Source organism: Gossypium raimondii, chromosome 12 (genome assembly GCF_025698545.1).
Source record: "Gossypium raimondii isolate GPD5lz chromosome 12, ASM2569854v1, whole genome shotgun sequence".
NCBI classification, from domain to species: domain Eukaryota; kingdom Viridiplantae; phylum Streptophyta; class Magnoliopsida; order Malvales; family Malvaceae; genus Gossypium; species Gossypium raimondii.
Window position 1 is genome coordinate 50,460,396 of NC_068576.1, and position 20,738 is coordinate 50,481,133.

General features: G+C 30.8%; 1 protein-coding gene across 1 annotated transcript in view; it reads left to right on the forward strand.

Annotated features, from left to right (window-relative positions):
* LOC105762249 (putative pectinesterase 63) overlaps positions 1-20,738 on the forward strand; it is a 62,611-nt gene continuing 41,873 nt past the window's right edge. The window contains 2 exon segments of the mRNA XM_052625305.1: positions 1-167; positions 169-535. Of these exon segments, the coding sequence (XP_052481265.1) occupies positions 64-167; positions 169-535 (471 nt within the window). The 5' untranslated portion in view covers positions 1-63.

Consider the following 20,738-nt stretch of genomic DNA (forward strand, 5'->3'; position numbering starts at 1 on the left):
CACACCATAAAAAAAATAAAAAATAAAAAATATTACCCAAAAAAAAGAGGGGGAAGAAAAAGAATGGAAAACAGTGAAGTTTATGCAGTAATCTGCATAAGTATTCTCTTGATTGCTCCGGTAATTGTATCCCAACAAATACCGGCAGATAAACGGCAAGTAAATGCTTGAAGGCATTATCAAGCCTGTGAAAGAAAGGGGTGACAGCTTAGACCCAGAGTTGATTCAGGCTGAGAGCAATCCTAAAGTCATAAAGGTGAGGCAAGGTGGTGGTGGAGAATTCAATAGCGTAAAGAAAGCCATCGAGAGTGTTGCATTAGGGAATACCAAGCGTGTGATTATATCCATCGGACCTGGGGTTTACAAAGAGAAAATCAAAATTGAACGAGGAAAGCCATTCATTACATTGTTGGGAAATCCAAAAAACATGCCCAATTTGACATTCGGCGGCACCGCCAAGGAGTATGGAACCGTTAACAGCGCCACTCTAATTGCTGAGTCTAATTACTTTGTGGCAGCTAATCTCAATATAGTGGTATGTTAATGTAGACATAATTGGTTGAACTGAATGCATTGCATGGGTAAGTTTGAATCGTAATGAATTGGGATTGTTTTTATAGAACTTAGCTTCAAAGCCAGAAGGCGGGAAGACGATAGGAGGACAAGTGGTTGCCTTGAGAGTGTCTGGCGATAGGTCGCCTATCTATAACTACAATATCTACGGTTTCCAGGAAACGTGAGATGACAAGGGTAACCATTTCTTCAAGGACTACTATGTTTTAGGCACGGTTGATTTTATTTTCGGAAGTGGGAAATCTTTGTATCTGGTACTATTCTTCTTGACCAAAATAAATTTAACAACAACACATGTTATATTAAATGTATATATTGATTGGAAAAGTTGGATATAGAACACGAACTTATTTGTGGAGAAGCGAGAAGGTGAAGGATTTACAGTGACAACAACACAAGCGAGAGAAAGTTCATCGGAGGACAAGGGTTATTCGTTCGTGCATGGCAGCATTATCAGAACAACCAACAATTCATTTTTGGGGAGGGCTTGAAGGAGCAATCCAGGAGTTGTTTATGTATTTACTGATATGAGCAACGTTGTCAATACTACTGGATGGTCTCATAATAGGGTTCCTGAAAGAGCCAAGTAAGATAAATTACTTTTTCTATATATATTAATCCTTGTAAGAAACGAAATCTTATTAAGGTGAGAATGATGTAGAGGTGCTCATGGACCGGGCCGGGCCCATAAAAATTTCAGCCCGGGCCCTGCTCGGCCCGGCCCATTTTTTAATAAAATACCAAAAATTTATTTTAAAAATTTAAAAAATTTAAAAAAGTATTTAAAAAATATTTTAAAATTAAAAAAAATTTAAAAAAGTATTTTTAAAATATTTTTAAAATATTTTAAAATTATTAAAATATTTTTAAAATAAAAAAATTTTAAAAATAAATATATTTATTATATTAGGCCGTGCCGGGCCGGGCCCGGACTAAAAAAGTTGTACCCGAGGCCCGGCTCGCTTTCTAAACGGGCCTCGTTTTTTTGCTCAAGCTCATATTTCGGGCTTATATTTTTACCCAAATCCTCCCATATTTCGGGCGGGCTGCCCGGCCCATGAGCACCTCTAGAATGATGCATAACTGTTTACTATGGAGAATACAAGTGCAAGGGGCCACGTGCAAATCCCAATAACCGAGAGCCATTCGTGAAGCAGCTATCAGGTGCGGAAGTCCTACCATTCCTGGTTCTTGACTTCATTGAAGCTACCAAATGGCTGCTTCCTCCTCCTAACTATTAATTTAATCACTGTATGTTAGTCCTTGAGTTTTCTTAGAAGCACTTTCAACAAAAATTGTAAAGAAATCTAAAATAATTTTTAAAATTAAAATATTTATAAAAATTCAAAACTTATATTTTAACAAATTATAAAAATTTTAAAAATTCTAAAGTATATATAAAGCAAGTTAAAATTTTAAATTTTTCTAAAATAATAATTTTAGGACGTTCTTATCATATTAAAGTATTTTATTTTTAAATTATTTTGTTTTGAACTTTTTTCAAATATATATGGTTTCAAATTTATGTGCTTTAATATGAAATTAGTTATACTATAACAATATTTTAATTTAGTATGTTTAAATTTTCAATTTAACGCAAAATTCTTTCACTAGATTCGACTTGACCCAAATTTTATTTCACTTCACTTGAATCGAAAATTTTTAAATCGAGTTAAGATGATAAAATATGATTCATCAACTCAATTAGCTCAAAAATTTTCACTTGATTCGACTCAATTCGATCAAACGCTCATCTCTATTCAAATATATGATTTCAAATTTATGTACTCTAACATGAAATTAGTTATACCGTAACAGGATTTTAATTTGACATTTTAAATTTTAAATTTTAAATTTCAAATTTCAAATTTTAAATTTAACTTAAATAATTTCACTCGATTCGATTTGACCCGACTTAAATTTCATGTCACTCAACTTGATTCGAAAAAAATCAAATAAAGTTAATTAGGATGATAAAATAGGGCTCATCAACTCGATTAGCTCAAAAATTTTCACTCAGTTCGACTTGATTCGATCGAATGCTCACCCTTATTGAGAAGGGTAGACATTAACCTCAAATATAGACCGTAAAACATATATGAATGATAAAAAAATACAATGCATAATCAGAATTCTGATTACAATCAATACATTTATATAACAACAATTAGAATTAAACTATAACATGCATAAATGAACAGAATGATAATCGAAATATATTTGCATCTAAACTTGAAAAAGTTTGGACAATGCTCATTGTTGATGAACTTAAACCAAAATAAAATTTGTACTAAGAACCCACACATGCGTAAATGTGCAAAGTAAGGCTCGAAGTTAGGCACTCAAGGTTCGAATGCCTCAACCTTTAAAGGATAAAACCCTATTTTTTTTTTTGGGTATCTTTCATGTTTATTTTATGGTCCATATGTTTGAAGTTCATGCTACCCATCCCAACAATATTGTTTCCAAGATTTGAACTTACATTTTCTTTTTGATATTGTACTATATCTTACCATTGCACTTAACACTTGTTGGTAATAATACAATTTTAATAATTGGCGGTTAACATATTTATAATTAAAATTATAATATTTATAATTTTCTTTTATTTTAGACTATTATCAGTATTTAATACAATAATTTTCTTTTATATGTTGTTAGTTAACCACAACTGAACACTTCATTAATGAGGTAACTAATAACTTTTTAGGATAAAACTTAAAAGTAAAAATAAATAATTTTATTTAGAGCTAAAGATTTATTTTAAATATTTAGTGATAGTCTTCATTATTGAAGGATAACATTATAATTAATTGATTATAATATATTAGATTATTTCATATCATTGTCAATTTTGAAAGTGAGTAGATAAGTACAGTTAATCACGATATTTATCTCTTTCGTCAATCGTATACAATTTTTATTGGTTTAATAATATTTACACATTCTATCAACTTGATATTGGTTTAACAAATTTAACTTGTAATATTTGTATAAATTGTAAATGAGGAGGCTACATTTGTTGAATTTTTAGAATTAAGATCAAATTGCTAAATATGTAAATATTGAGGGCTAAATTTGTTTTTATACTAATCAAAATTATGAATAATTGATAAAAATCATTAATATCATTATTAATTATCTTTAGTTACTTATTTTCAAAATCAATAAGAATTAAATTACTTTAAATTTTTATAAGGGTCTAATTTACTCAATAGACCAAAAATGCTTCTACCAAAGAGAAAACGTTATATAATAAAAATATAAAAGTCTTATTCAACAATTGAATCACGGTGAAATGATTAGGTACTTAGAAATCGTGTTTGATCCCTACAGTCTTGTGTTTTAGTTGTTTTCTTTAAATATTTCTTATAAAAATAATAAAAGACAAAACACCATTATAATAATATTTATAAATTGTTGGTGTTAATATTAAGTTATGATACACTTACAGTTTGGGAGAAAAGATAAATTTTATGTAAAATAACAATAAAATTTGATTGGAATTGTAAAGTGAAAACCTTGATGCCTTAGATTCAAATATTACTATTTATGTATTTTTATAGATTTATATAAACGTATAAAAACAAAAGTAACTGATAACAATATTTATTAATTATTTTTAAATTTAGCTTCTATTTTTTTTTGTGAAAGTTTTAATATTTTCTTTGAGAATTGATTGATGATATTAATTTAATAAAAAAATTTAAATATGGTGAAGAGGAAATATTAGCATATTTAAGTAAATGGTATTTGACTAATGTGAATTTCTTTGAAGTTCCTTTGAGTAAGTGAGCACGTTTTGCATATGATTCTTTTTTTTTTCTTTTAAGTAATGAAAAATTTTAGGCAATGTGAAGAGAGTCCATTTTCTTCCTTTATTTGCCAAAGAAAGAGGGTCAAATTTTGTGCGCCGGAAACAATGGAATGAGTTGGACCATGACAAACGCAATGAGAATAATAAGTAAAAAAATTAAAAATTTATGAAAATGACCTTAATATTAAAAATTTATGAAAATGACCTTAATACTAGATTATTTAGAAAAATAACCTAGTTTCTACCGTAAAAGTGGGTTTCCCACCTTAAATGGCGGCACCACCCCGAAATCACTATATCATCATTACAAAAAATGATAGGAACAAAAAAATTTATTTTTTCTTGGTGCCGCCACGTTATTCCGAGGCACCAAAATGAAATAAAAAATTATTTTTTGGTGCCGCAACATTATTTGAAATGTAATAACCCATTTTCAGTAAATCGGAATAGTGGTTTCGTAACCACAAATCCGAGTTAGAAAGAAAATTTATTTTAATATTGTGATATGGTCTATATTATGATAGGAAGGTTGCATGAAAATTTTGATAATAAAACTTTATTGATTATATGGTAAAATTTATTTAAATAGATTAAATAAAAATACATTTCCGGACTTTGTTCCGTAAATCGATTTGTACATATTTATTATAAATATTTACTAAGTTAGTTGTGTGTCTAATTATGTTTTGACTAGGAGAATTTGATGTAATTAGAAGTAATTAGGAAAAGGGATTAGATTGAAATAAGTATGAAAGTTTAATTATAAATTAAAGAAAGTTAAAAGGATCAAATAGGCAATTATGCCTTTTTCTAAAATTGAGGCGGCATAACAAATGAAATATCTAAGTTATTTTTTTAAATTTAAGTTATATATATTATATTATGTTATTTAATTAATAAGTAAGTTATTATATTATATATATAAAACAAAAGAAAAGAAATGAAAAGAAAGAAACAGAATACAATTCGAAACGGAACAGGGGAGAAACAGGGAGAAAGAAAGAAAGAAAAGTAAAGAAGAAAATTAGGGATTTTAAGGTTCAATTTCAAATTGGTAAGTCAAATTAAGTCCTTTTCTTCAAATCTTTGAGTTTTATGATTCTAGATCAAAATATTAGCAAGTATATGTTGAAATTTTGAAAGTTAAGTAGAATTTTTTATGTAGTTTATATTGAATTAGTGGATGAATTAGAGGTTGAGTTGATGAAAATTCAAACTAGGATTGGGAAAAAGATTAAATTGAGAAATAAGTTATAAGTTTAATGTAAAATTATAAGAAATTCGAAATTAAGGTTTATTAGTGAAAATTTGAGAGTTAAGTCAAGTTGTAAGTAGAATTTAAGTAAAAATAATGTATAGATTGTGATAGAAATAGAAATAATTTTAGTTATGAATTAAATTGAAATATTAGCTAAGGTAAGAAATTATGAAATTATTATATCATATATGTTTATTCTTATTAAATCATATAGGAAAGTTATTTGATTGTTTTTCTAATATATAAATGTTATGTGTTTTATATGAAATTGAAGAAAAGGAAAAGAGAAGGCTAAGGAGTGAAGGAAGATATCATCTCAACCTTTTGTTGTAAGTACTACAAGCTTATTTTTTTAAATTATTTTATTTAAATGCTTATATTATAGTATAGAATTATTTAGAAATAAAATAAAATAAAGTAAAATAAAAGATTATGGAACTATGAAATTTGTAAAGAAAATTATAGATGGAAAGTATGTAGTGGTATATATTGATTGAACATTAAGTAAATATTGTGACAAAAGTGTATATATGTGAAAATGGTGTGATAATTGTGAATTGTGAATTGTGCACTAAATTGTAATGATGGAGAAATGAGAAATCTTTTTCGAAATAATTCTATAAAGTATTTAATTGAATGAGATTCATTTTAATGCCCAAGTAGATGGAATTTAGAACTATCAGGATATTAGTGGCATGCCATTAAGGAACTTTAGCGCGCTCTCTGATTATTAGCACGTTGGTGCTATCTGATTTTAGCACGTCAGTGCTCTCTGTTTAGCACATCTGTGCTCTCTGTATAGCACTTTAGTGCTCTCTGTTCATTAGTGCATACCAATGCACCTCTCGTATTTGTTCAGATATCCGTGTGTTCTATAAAATCTACTTTGGGCTAAGATTATGATTTGTGGAAAAGCGAATCATTAAAATGCTAAGGTAAGTTTTATGAAGCTTATACGCACGTAAATACGTAATAATGTAATGAGTTTGACATATTTTGTTTAGATTTATTTATTTGTTTATTCTTGTAGTGCTTACTAAGCCTTCACCGCTTAACGCGCTTAATTTTAACGCAGAGGTACAGCTTTGACTCAAGAGGTAAAGTCGGATAGAAGATCTCTCATCTCATCACATCTTCAAGAGCTTCAGAAGTAGGTACCATATTTTGAATTAAAATGGCATGTACATAGACAGTCAGTTATGCTTCCATGTGTTAGGAATTAAAATGTAAACTCTTGGACTTCTATCTATTTTTAGGTATTTTACGTATTTTGGTATATATATATGAAATGAATTAGTAAAACTATATGTATGTTTGCAAATATGGTTGGTAAGTTATAATGCTATGTATAAATGTTTTGTTTAAACAATATCTAGCCATAATCGTTTTGGCACCAAATGTAATAGTCTTATACCGGGTCTATATGGTTAGATCAGGTATAGGGTTGTTACATGAAAGCACCCAAATTGAATAATTTTTTTTGTAATTTATTGGTGCCGCCACTTCATATGTTGTATCCAAAATAATTTAAAATTATTTTCTCATGCTGCCTATTATAAATGTGGCGGCACCACCAACTATATATACTCCAGCCTCAACTTAGCACATGTAGACGTCTTAAATTTTTTTTGTTATGTTGAAAGAAAAAAATTGTGTTATATTGAAAAAAAATGAGAGACATTGTTATTATGATGTTCTTTAATGGAAAAATTATTTCGTCATGACCGTTATATATAAAAACACGAAAAATAAGTCGTTTTTAGGGTAGTAGTTATGCAGTTAAGAGCTTTTGTTGATAGTGGTTACACGGTTAATAGTTCATCCCCTATTGAAATACCCCATTTAACACTAAGGGAGATGAGCTTTTAGTTGGTAGTAGTTACGTGGTCAAGAGTTTCTGTCGGCAATGGATACACGGTCACGACCGCAAATTGGTTGTGCTGTGAAGAGAGAAGCGTCGACATGAAAAGTGCTCTCAGGCGGGAGAAATGTCGGCGAAATGTCGTACCCCAAGAGCAACCAAAGACGAATCGTGGGGTTCCTGATCGACCTGATTCAAATAGAAGTTGATGGAATTGAGCAAAATATTTATTTTACTAGATTATCAACTCTATAATGTGATGATTTCAATCAAAAATTTATTATTATTGTAATATTTGAAATGTTATTGTGTTAAGAAATATTTAATCTGTTAATTATGTATATAAAATACAATTAGTGGAAGGAAAAAGTATTTTAATGATGAGAAAAATAAATTTATTGTCCCGTAATTTGATATATAAATAAAAATATGTTTGTCTTTTAGAATTATTTTTTACTTTAAAAATGTAAAAAATATTGGAATATAATAAAATAAAATCGAGTTAAATAAAGAAATTTAAAAATAATAATAGAAATAAAAAAATGAAAATGAATAAAATATGAAAATTTAATTGAAAAAATTAATGTATTAAAAAAATGAATTAATGAGAAGATATTAATAAGTGATTAAAATAATATGGCGGCACCAAAAGATAATTTTTATTCAATTTAGGTGCCTCCAAATAATGTGGCGGCACCAAAAAATAAATTTTTATTTTATTTTGGCACCTCCAAATAACATGGCGGCACCACAAATATTAAAAAATATATTTTACTTTTTTTTTCCGTTTAACTCTAGAAATAAAATTAAAAATACCACATTTTATACTTGTGCCGCCTGGGGAAGTGGCAGCACTAAGAAAAAAATATTTTTTTTTTGTTCCTATCATTTTTTGTAATGATGATAATAAAATAATCTAAACTAATCAGAGTTTGATTGAAACAAATAATTAGAGTTTAACAGAAAGATTATTTCTCAAATTTGACTGAAATAAGAGTCATACTCAACAAATACTCTAAACCTTGAAAGATGACAAACATTGAAAGATGAAAATAATTTTGTTTTTCCAAATGCGTCTAGCAATTATCCCAAAGAAACACGAACAATCGATGTCTCTAAAAGTAAAATTATGTTGATTACCCAAATTGCAAAGGAGCCATTCTTGCACACCTCCGAAGAAGAAATAGACTTGCTTATCAACTGGAATAATCTGTGACTAGACTTATTTAGCTGTTGAATAATCTCTAATGACATGGAGAATATCCTCCGTGGTATGTTCGCATATTAAACAACGCTCATCCTCTCTAATTTTAAGCCTCACCCACTCCACATGTGTGAGTAATTTCTACTTTAGAACAAGCCAAATAAATATTCAAATCCTCTGCGGACTCGGTATTTCCACGCCAATTTCCAGTATTCCTCTTTCTAATTCCATGAACCCTCCTTGAGCATTGCATAGGCACTCCTAATAGAGAACGGCCCATATCGAGACCTAGCCTAAGCAATTTTATCTCAACCAATAGAAGGATGTGAGGAGGAATACTTACAATACGGTTAATAATATCCTCTGAAAGCCAAACTCGAAAAAGATCCAAGTTCCACCCCTTTCTTCTGTAGCCATGTCTCTGAGATGATTGTCCATATCAAGTAGCAGAGATTTGATTAACCAGAGGACCATATTTTGGGATCTAGTTGTCTTTCAAACTGTGAATATTATTTCCATCGCCCATCGACCAGAAAATATTATCTTGTAATAAGGGACAAAGTTTTGAGAGCGATCTCTAAAGGAAGGAACACTTTGTGTTAGAAATGGCTTCGGGGATTCCTTCCTTAAGCCTATACTTAGACTTGAGAACTTGGACCCCCCAAAAAGAGCTAGGATTGGCCATAATGTTGAATCTCAATTTCAACATAGAGGAATTGTTTTGGTCTCTCCATGATCGGAAACCAAGACCACCACAGTCCTTTGGTTGACAAACCACCTTCTAATTAATTAAAAAAATCATCTAACTCCCTATTGATAAGCCCCAAATAAATTGTTGCACCAACCTTTCAATCTTATCACAAAGCTTTTGTGGAACAAGTAAAGATTGCATAAAAAATTGAGAATATAAAGAAGAACAATTGGGAAAGGGTAACTCTACCAGCTAAGGACAATTGTCTTGCATCCCAACTCTGAAGCTTGTTTCGAACCTTATCAACCACAAACCATAATGAGCTATTCATGACCCTCTGATGAAATAAAGGAATTTCCAAATACTTTTCGAGGTAATAGACTTTACGAAAATCTAACACAGTACATAGATTATCTCCGACCTCTTCATCAACCCCTTTTAAGGAAAAACATTAGTTTTGTGTGCATTGATTTGATGCCCCGAAAAAGCGCAGAAATTATCATGAATTGTCTTTATCAACCTGGCCTATTTCATATCAGTATGACTAAAAATAACAAGCCATTTGCAAATAATAAATGCAAAAGCGCTGGGACAGATCTCAACAAATGAATTGGCTTCCAATTACCAACATTAATACTGGAACGAATGTTATGCACAAGACATTCCATACAAAAAAAAAGATATGGCGATAGAGGATAGCCTTGTCGAACCCCTCTTGCTGGCCAAATTTTTTTTAATGGTACTCTATCCCATGAAATCTACATATGAGAATTAGTAATGATAGACATAATGGCTTTACTGAGGAATAAATGAATACCTTCCACTTGAAGCGAGGCGTCGATAAACTCCTAACTAACTAAATCGTAGGCTTTTTCCAGATCTATCTTAATCTCCATCCACCTCCTATTTTCTGTTTGCTCTCAATCACTTCCTAGGTAATGATGATATTATCAGTTATGTTCCTCCCTGCAATAAACTCTGCTTGCTCTAGAGTGATAATTTTGGGGAAAACCGCCATAAAGCGATTGGCTATGATTTTTATTACCAATTTATAAAGAACAGTGCACAAGCTTATCGGTCTAAACTAGACAAAACTCTATTGGTTAGACACCTTCGATAACAAGACAATCAATGTGTTTTTCAATTCATGAGCAGTTGAATGTCCAACAAATACTTTTTGTATCTACTCACATATAGCTCTACCAATAATGTCCCATAGATTTTGAAAGAATAATGCATGAAACCCATCACAACCTGATGCTTTTAAGGGTGCTATATGAAACAAAGTTGATTTAATCTCTTCTCTCAAAATTTCTTTGCCCAGAAACTTAACATCACTATGATCAAGAATCAGGAGCTTACTGGCCGGTAAATCAATCCTTTGGCTTGGGCTTTCACCATAAAGCTTCGAGAAGAACTTAACTGCCTCTGACTGAAGTTCTTCTATATCATAAACCCATTCTCCACTTTCTTTCTTCAAAGCTGTAATCTGATTTTTTTTCTTTTTTTGGATTATGTGGGAGTGATACAATTTAGTATTACGATCAGCTAGATGCAAACCAGTCACACCTAGCTTTCTGTTTCCAAAGAAGCTCTTAATGATGAAGGACAATTTCAAGCTCCTCACGAATCAAAGCTTCTTTCTGAACTAAATAATCTGACTCTGTTCTTTCCATTGCCCCTTGAATCTCATAAAGGTTACACATCAACTATTTTTTCTGAAACCTAAGATGACTATACACTGTTTTATTCCAATGTTTGATATTAGAGGTGAAACTAAATAGAGACTCTGCCATGTTACCAATAAAGCACTAATTATATTTTACAAAATTTGAGATAGAAAGATACGCCACCCAACCAACCAAAAATCTGAAAGATCGACCTTTGGGTAAGTTAACCTTTGATCTAAGAGAAATAAGTAAAGGCTTGTGATCAGATTTTAACCGAGGAAGATGAGTAATTGAACAATGAAGGAAATTATTTACCCAAGTATTGTTTCCTATAGCCCGGTCAAGATATTCATAGATGCCCACTCTCTGCTATGTGAATGAAGTATCCCTATAGCCTAAATCTTGCAAATAAACTTCTTCTAGAAAGCTACCGAAAAATGGACATCTCCTACCTTCCATACGACCTTATTTTTTTTCACTAGAATCAAGAATGGCATTAAAGTCACCAATCGTAAGCCAAGGAACATCGTTAGAAGGAATAACAATTTTTAAATATTCTTATAAATTCTTTCTTTTTTGCCTATCCGGACTGCCATAAACAAAAGTGATTTGCTATAATTTAGTGTAGCAGATTAAACTAGTTTTCGCACTTTAGGAGCTTGAATACAAGCATTCTATTTTAATTACGTTTTCGTAAGTTTAGTTAATTTCAATAAATTTTGTAACTTGAGTCTTTTATTAACCTTAGGGGCTGAATGAGGCCTAAGGGTAAGCTAATATACTTCATGAGCGTGCAGGAGACCATTAGAAGGTATGTTAACTTGATACAGGTAATTGTGTTGCAACACAGAGCATCAGATGTTGCAACATATGAAGTATAATAGAAGAATTTCAAGACTGCCTTCGATGTCGCGACACAGCTTGAGGATATCGCGATACACCCTTGAAGACACCTTGAAGATGAAGCCACTTTAAAGTCTATAAATAGGCTCAATTAACACATGTGATGGACGAATTTTTATATTGTATAATTTTCTTCTTAGATTTAGTCTTTAGTTTTTTCTCTTTTCTTAGGCTTTAGGTTTATTTTAGTTTTTGTTATTTTCTTTTGTGGAAGAAATCAAATTTGTGAAACATAATAAAACTCTTTGAGGATTCTGCACTCAATTATAATACAAATCATGCTTTTGCTAAAACTGTATACTCTTGAATTATTATTCATGTCAACTCTTTCTATCAAGTTTATATTGTTTATGAGATCCATGATGAACTAATCTTCCTGTGGGGAATTAGTGAGTGGAGGTATGACTAATTAGCTATGTTGTAAGGTTCTCTTAGCAGATCAGCTGTTCAGGAAAGGAAGAACCTAAACCCTAGGGTTGACAACCCTAGGAAGTCATTAAAGTGGGAATTGACCCAAATTTGGTATGGCCTATCTGTGAGCACCTTAATCCTAAACTGATCTGGACAGTGAGGTCGAGAGATAAGTAGTTTTTGTCGACTCATTATTCTAGTGGAAGATCAAAAAATCCTATTGGGATATCGACTAGTTGATTGAACAAGGAAACCTGAAGCGACAGTTGATTATGATTACCGAAGTGAGCTAATCACCCATGCCCAGATTTGATATATTTTATTATTTGATTTCTCCTATTTTATTTATTTATTTATTTATTATTATTAGCATAGATCACAAAACCCTTCTTTTTATTTCATCGTAATATAATTCATTTAAAGTACTAATTAGATATATTTCTGCTTAGGTTAGAATTAATTTAGTGCTCCCCTCCCTTGGGTACGATCCTCGGAGTACCCATCAACTCCGTTGTAACTATATTACAACCTGATCCGTATACTTGCGGATACTGCCTTTCTATATATTTTGTGCAGGATTTCTACTCTGGACGTTGGTACGTCCAAAGGCAGTCAAAAAGCTATAAGAATAGACCGATTCAAATTAACATCGAGAACCCGAGTTAATATAAACTGAGGGTTGTTAAAAATAATATCTAATTGCACCGTTTTCTTCCAACCTATCCAAATACCACCTGAAAACCCAATCGCCTCAACTCTATGAGAATTTTGGAACCCCAGTTTAGTGATAATACTGTTAGCCTTGCCACCACTAACCCTTGTCTCAAGAAGGCTTATAATATTTGGCTTATGATCCAAATTATACTCTCGCAAGATTCGTGATAATATAACACTAGCACAGTCTTGAGAATTCCAAGAAAAAATTGATAAATTCATAAATGAGACAGAAGAGAAATAACCAACCTTTACTGTTTAGAACTCCTAGTTCCATTAGTTAGATTAGCCCATGGATTCATTACTACCTTCTTGGCATCTTTTTTCAGTTGATCACTAATTAGCCCAACAATTTTATCTAGTTTACATTGTTTATGAAATCCATGAGGAACTAATTCTCTTATGGGGGGATTAGTGAGTGGAAGTGTGATTAATTAATTTATATGTAGGGTTTTCTTAGCGGATCAGTTGTTTGGGATAGGAAAAACTTAAATCCTAGGCCTGACAACCCTAGGATGTCATCTAGGTAAGAATTAACCCAAAATTAGCATTGCCTATCTGTGAACCCTTTACCCCAATTCGGTCTAGACTGTGAGGTCGAGAGATAAGAAGTTCTTGCTGACTCGTTAGTTTAGTGGAAGATCGAAAGATCTTGCTAGGGTAACGACTAGTTGATTAAGTAGAAACCCAAAATAGGAATTAGTTATGACCACTGAAGCGAGCTAATTACCCGTGCTTAGATTTGGTTGAATTACATCTTAAATTTTTTGTGTTCAATTTATTTTGCATTGAGTTCTCAAGCCTCCAAATGCTGTTCTGCACACTTGCCAAACATGTTAGTCTTCCCTTAGGCCTCCTTTGGCCCCTAAGGTTATAAAATCAGCTCAAATCACACTTTTTATTGAATTAAAACCAAAGTAGCAAAACTAAATAAAACATAATACTATTGCTTGTATTCAAGCTCCTTAAGTATGAAAACTAGTTTAGTATGTTACAACGAATTGTGACAAATCACATGTTTCCAGGAAATAGTTGTTAAGTTAATTCTAGCAAAGTAGGTTCGTATGTTTCCACCGCTGCGTATTTTACTTGCGAAGTGAGTTTGCGAGTTTAGGTTGTCTTAAGTTTGTGCATATTTTACTTGTATATGTGAACCCTTAACTTATTAGGTATGCGAACCCTTATTTGTATGCGAGTTGTTTTTAAGGCTTTGTTTGTTTCACTGAAAATGACTTCCGAAAAATGGTTTCTGGAAAATGATTTACTTTTCTGGAAAAGCTAATATTTTTTGATGTTTGGATGAATATGTGTAAAATATTTTCTGTTGTTTGGTAGATTTCTTAAAAATATTTCATAAAAGTTGTTTTCAATGAAACAAACATACATATGAGATTTTATTATTTTTCATTATTTAATTGAATTTATTTTTATCTATAATTTTATATTGTTTTTGCATATATTAAAAATATTATGTTAAATTGAGGTTCTTTACAACGTCATTTTTAATTTCATGACTACCAAGTGAGTATTTTTATTTAAAATGTGACATCAACAAAATTGAGAAAAAATTTAATGATGTCAACAATTGGACTTGATTTTCAAATTTGAAAAGTAAATGGACTAAATTCTTGAAAATAAAAGTACAAAGACTAAATTGCAAATCTGTGAAGTGTACATAGACTTGTGACATATTTTAACCTTTATACTAGAAAACATTTATTATTAATATATTTATAATTGTAATAAATATTTATTATTAAAATATTAATATTGAATATTTTCAACAATATGTGAATAATATTGTTTAAATTATTATTTTAAAATTTATTATTAAAATAAAATTGAAATATTAAATAATTTATTAAAATAATATATTATATTTATTATATTAATAATTTATTATATGAGTTAATATAAATAATTAAATATGTATGTTTAATAATATTAAAAAATATAATATTTTAATAATTTTAAATATTTTAAAAATAAAAATAAAATTTATTATCAATATAATAGTATTAAGCTTGATTTAAGTTAATTTTTATATAAAAATAAAATTATCTATAGAAGAGCTCTTTTCTAGAAAATGACTTACGCTTTTCAAAAGGGTAAGTCATTTTATAAGAAAAAAAAGACTTATTTTACGTTGACCTGCAAGTCATTTTCTGTTGACCAAGTTGTTTTCTGTGAAACAAACACAGGAAAATGCAGAAAATATTTTTCATAAAACTTTTTACATGTAAACAAACGAACCCTAAGTTTTGATGATAAATACCTATATGAGATTCCGCTGCAAACTGAAAAATTAAATATATTACATGCTTTATATTGTGGTGTGTTGGAGGATAGGTTGGGTGTTAATGGAGAGTCACTTATGTGGCTAATGTGATATTCCATAGCTCGGGTTCAGCGACGAGACTAGGTATGGGGTGTTACAAAAATCGTCAAACGGCATAATGAACCAATCAATAGGAAATGATATATTTTGGATTTCTAATGTACACCTTCTACATACTTGATCAACAAGCAAGATCTATCCCAAAGGACTCGAGTTGACCATAGCCACTTTCGACAACTCAGATTTGAAATTTCCATATTTCAAAAAGCTAGAGTTGATATACAAATACGATGAACCATGATCAATTAAAGCATGCACAGATGTTGAGTATAAAAAGAAAATACATGCTACGACATTGGTAACATCACCCTCTTCACGGTTTTGGACGATGTACGCTCATGCTGGTGCTCTAGCCTCAGATTGCTAAACAACTAGATCGACACCTTTCCTCTGACTTCTCCTAGAAATAAAACCACCACGAGGATTTCCCCAACCCCTAATAGTAAGAGTGGACCTTTAAGTGGCAACAAAAGAAGCTTCATCATTTTTTGGGCATTCCCGAACGAAATACTCTAGGAATCCACAGCAAAAAAAAAAAACCTTCGTTTTCTTCCAACACCCACCATGATGTTTTCTTCCACACAAATCACAATTCGGTACTTTAGAATATCTCACAGGGCCTCTGACACTACCTATAGATATAGACAGTTGTCGATCTCAACCTGTTTTAGATCTAGCAATTCTTGGAGCTGACCTCCAAGATCTTCCAGACTCTTATTTAGGTAACAGATGCGAGCTAGAAATTCCAAGTCTCTTTTTGAAGACTTGGGATGGTTTGGTCTTTTTATCAAAGCCCGTAACTTGCTCAACCATCTTCGCATGTTCAGTTAGATATGAAAATTCCTTCAATTAATATGATACAAGTTGAACCTTGATCTCATCCCATAATCCCCAAATCAATCACTTACAACTCTCTTCCATAGATGAAATTAATTCAATAGCATATATCCCCTTGTCTCAGCATAATAAATTCCTATTTCCAGTACAACTCACTGATATATTTCTTTTGGAATTTGAATTGGAAGAAAGTCCAAGTGATCCTATCAGCTGGCACGTGTTAGATAACAGCCAACCACCATTGATGAGCCTCATTTTTCAAGAGAGATACGACGTATGTGATACATTCATGAGGAGAAGATTTAAGCTACTGTTATACTCGATTTGCCGATTCAAGCTAAGCCTCAGCTAAAAAAGGATCCACTCCTTTTAAACCCCTGCATTCAATCACTCCATATTTATGCAACTCTTTTATTGGAGCTCGTTGAGTTGCGACTACCGATACGACTGGTGGAACGGTTCTTGCTAGTCGCTGAAGAGCCTTCGTAATGGTGTTGTAACACCCCCAACCCGAATCCCTCGCTGGAACCGGGTTACGGAGTATTTTCGAAATTTACAGATCAAACAGACATAAATCTCAAATATTTTATATCATTGAAACAAGACATCAAAGCATCATTTTAATCCAAATTATAAACTTTCCAAAATTAATCTTATAATTTCATTTACAATCAAACCACAAAATAACTAATATTTAGACACTCTAGGTACATGCCGACACAAATAAATAAACATCACCATATTTGAGTTCGGGATCGTTGTTCGATGCTGAATCAGCGATCAAACTTAAGTACTTAACCTGTGCACGTAAACTCAGTGATATTTCTATAATCCGAATATTTAAAAATAAAACAATAAAATATGTATAGTAAAATGTCAAGCACAATTGAACATTTAAAACCATACGATACTCAATTATCATCACTTGCTATATATAATAGCTTTCCACATTCAATTCATGAGTATATAACTCGTGTATTCCATGTATTTATAACATATTTCATATTCTGTTTTCAATTCACTATTGTTTTTCACATTCTATTTTCAATTCACTATCTCGTATTCTTATTCTTAGCCCAAAGTAGATTTTATAGAACACACCAGATATACAGAACAAATACAGAGGTGCATTGTTATGCACTAATGAACAGAGAGCACTAAAGTGCTATACAGAGAGCACATATGTGCTAAACAGAGAGTACTGACGTGCTAGTAATCAGAGAGCACTAACGTGCTAATAATCAGATAGCACCAACGTGCTAATAATCAGAGAGCGCGCTAAAGTTCCTTAATGGCATGCCACTAATATCCCAGTAGTTCTAAATTCCGTCTACTTGGGCATTAAGGTTGAATTTTATACATATCAAAAATAATTAAATTATCATATTTGCACAATTTCACATTTACACATATATATTCAAAATATATATTCCACTTTAATTCAACCAATATAATTTCATCACATATCAAGACAATCCATTTCAATTGTAAAAAAAAAAATTCTCACCTCAATCACTTACCATAACATTTAATTAAAATACAACAATTAACAATTAGATTCGGATTATAAAAATACGAACCAGGAATTCCGAGCTATTCCTCGTCGACTATATTTTCCCCTTTTTAGTTGAGAATTCCGGTACAATGCTAGCTACAGAATTAAAACAATTAAAAACCATCAATACAACACCATTCAATCTCACATTAAATATTTCAATTTTTACGCATTATTTTCCTAAATTCTAATTTAGCCCCTGAACCGAGACTAACTTTTATTCTCAAAACTAATTTCATATTTTCATTCCATTTCCACTTTAAACTAATTTAACTCTCTAATTTCACCATAAATCCCTAATTTTGAAATTCTCTCAATTTAGTCTCTATTAATTCAAAACTTATGTTTTATTTTACAAATCAACCCTTTACTAACTTCTAACTTGAAATTCAATCAATTTAACCCCTAATTCATCAATTAATTCAACACGAACAACATCTAAAAATTTACTAACTTTCAAAATTTCAACTTAAATCAAGTAGTGTTTTGTTCTAGGATTCCAAAAACTCAAAAATTACAAGAATATGGACTACATTGACTTACCAATTGAGCTTGGAACTTCAAAACCCCAAAATTCCCTTTTCTTTCTTTCCTTTCTCCTTCTATGTTGCGTTTTTCAATTCTGTTTCTTTCCTTCTTTTCTGTTTGTTATATATATAATAATAATAATAATAATAATATAATTAATATAATACTTATTTATTAAGTAAATAAATATAATATATATTAACTAAAATATCTCAGATATTTCTTTAGTTATGCCATCTCAACTTTAGAAAAATGCATAATTGCCTATTTGGTCCTTTTAACTTTTCTTTAATATATAATTAAACTTTTATCTCTATTGCAATTTAATCCTTTTCATAATTAACCTCAATTTAGACAAATTCACTTAATTAAAACTTAATTAACTATTACAACTAACTTCGTAAATATTTATGATAAATATTTACGAATCCAATTTACCGAAATGGAGTCTCGGAATATTTTTTTCAATTTTATCCTTTTAATCAATTAACTATCGAAACGTTAAAATTTCTTAACGAAACTTTAATACTACCCTAATGACACTCCGTAAATATTTCTAAAAATATTTACGGCTCAGTTTATAATATCAAGGTCTCGATACCTCGTTTTCGCCCCAATTTACCTAATAATTTCTTTTAAATCACAAAATTCACTAATTCAAAAATATTTCTAAAATCACGCTTAAGTTAGAATTATTAATTAATAAATTTTTCTAACTTTTTCATCGAATTTAGTGATCTCAAATCACTGTTCTGACACTACTGAGAATTGGGCTGTTACAGGTGTAGAGCAAGTTTTCACTATCTTGACCTTCCATACGAGGTCTATTAGCCATATACTGTCAAGGACTAGCTGGATTCACTCCAGGTATTGCAATGCTAATCCGTTTCTCTCTCGTAAAAAAGTGATCACTACTGGGGTTATGTAACACCCTAAACCTGGCCTAAACGTTATGGCCGAATCTGGCGATGTCACATTGTAACATCCCTTACCCGTATTCAACGCTGGAATAGGGTACGAGGCATTACCAGAACATATACACTTATAAACATATTAAACCGAGTTATAAAATTTCATACAGATTAAAACTTTTAAATTATTATCTTCGAATCACTAATTAGGGCTTACGAGGCCTAATATATACTCATTCGATCCAAGCCTTATAGCTACCACCATTGTAATATATTAAATATTCAATATCTTGTAAAGATTCTCTAAGCTATCCCATATACTTTCACACAGATTAATTCACGATTCACAAGTCTTATCATTTCAAAGCTTATAAGACACATGTACATATCTATACTAACTCGTATGAGTCTCATACTCATTCATATGCTCAATAAATCCGTTAAATCATTTCAACATCGAAGAATCCACATTATGTCAGAAACAATACTAATAACAATCACAAATCTTTTCATATTAATTTCATGTATCATTTACTGAACTTCATATATCATTTCATAAATATGTAATTCACTAACACATCTTGCCATATACAATATCCAATTGGTGAAATCACTTAATTGAATTCAACTTCAACAATCACAATAAATCTATCACTTGAATATGAGTCCATGTAACACTTACCAACTTTGTCAAATTAGTGAACGTCTTACGGAATTGGGTACTTATTTTCTCGATGCCATAGTCCAACTATGGTCTTACACGTAATCACATAATATATACCGATGCCATAGCCCAGCTATGGTCTTACATGGAATCACATATCACTTATTGCCATGGTCCATCCATGGTATTTTTCGTCAATTCGTCTTTATCACTGAACGAAAGTACGCAACCCTGCGTTCTACTCAATTTGAACTTTCATTCCAATTTATCTATCTTTTTCAACAATCATAATTCAACCATGAATATGTATATAGAATAATACATTATGTCATGCATAATACTAACAAATAATTGTTTGGTTTTAGCCATATGAATTTACAATTCAATTCATAATAACTAATTGAAATGAAACATTATGTCATTTCTAATTCAACGTTTATCAAATATAATTAGGCATATGACCAATTTATATACAAATCATTCATATATTTTATATTTCCTCCTCCTTCTCTCCATTCCACATCCTTAATGTACATAACACTCTTATAAATAACATTTTCTATAATTTTACTATTCACTCACATGTATATTCAAAGCTGTTAATCCGAGTCAGAGTCACTAAATTATTTTTATCTAGAGCTACAGAGCTCCAAATTAAGATCCATTAATTTTCCCTGAAACAGATTCAGATATATTCTTACCATAAAATTTTCATAATTTTTGGCTTAGCCAATAAGTACAGT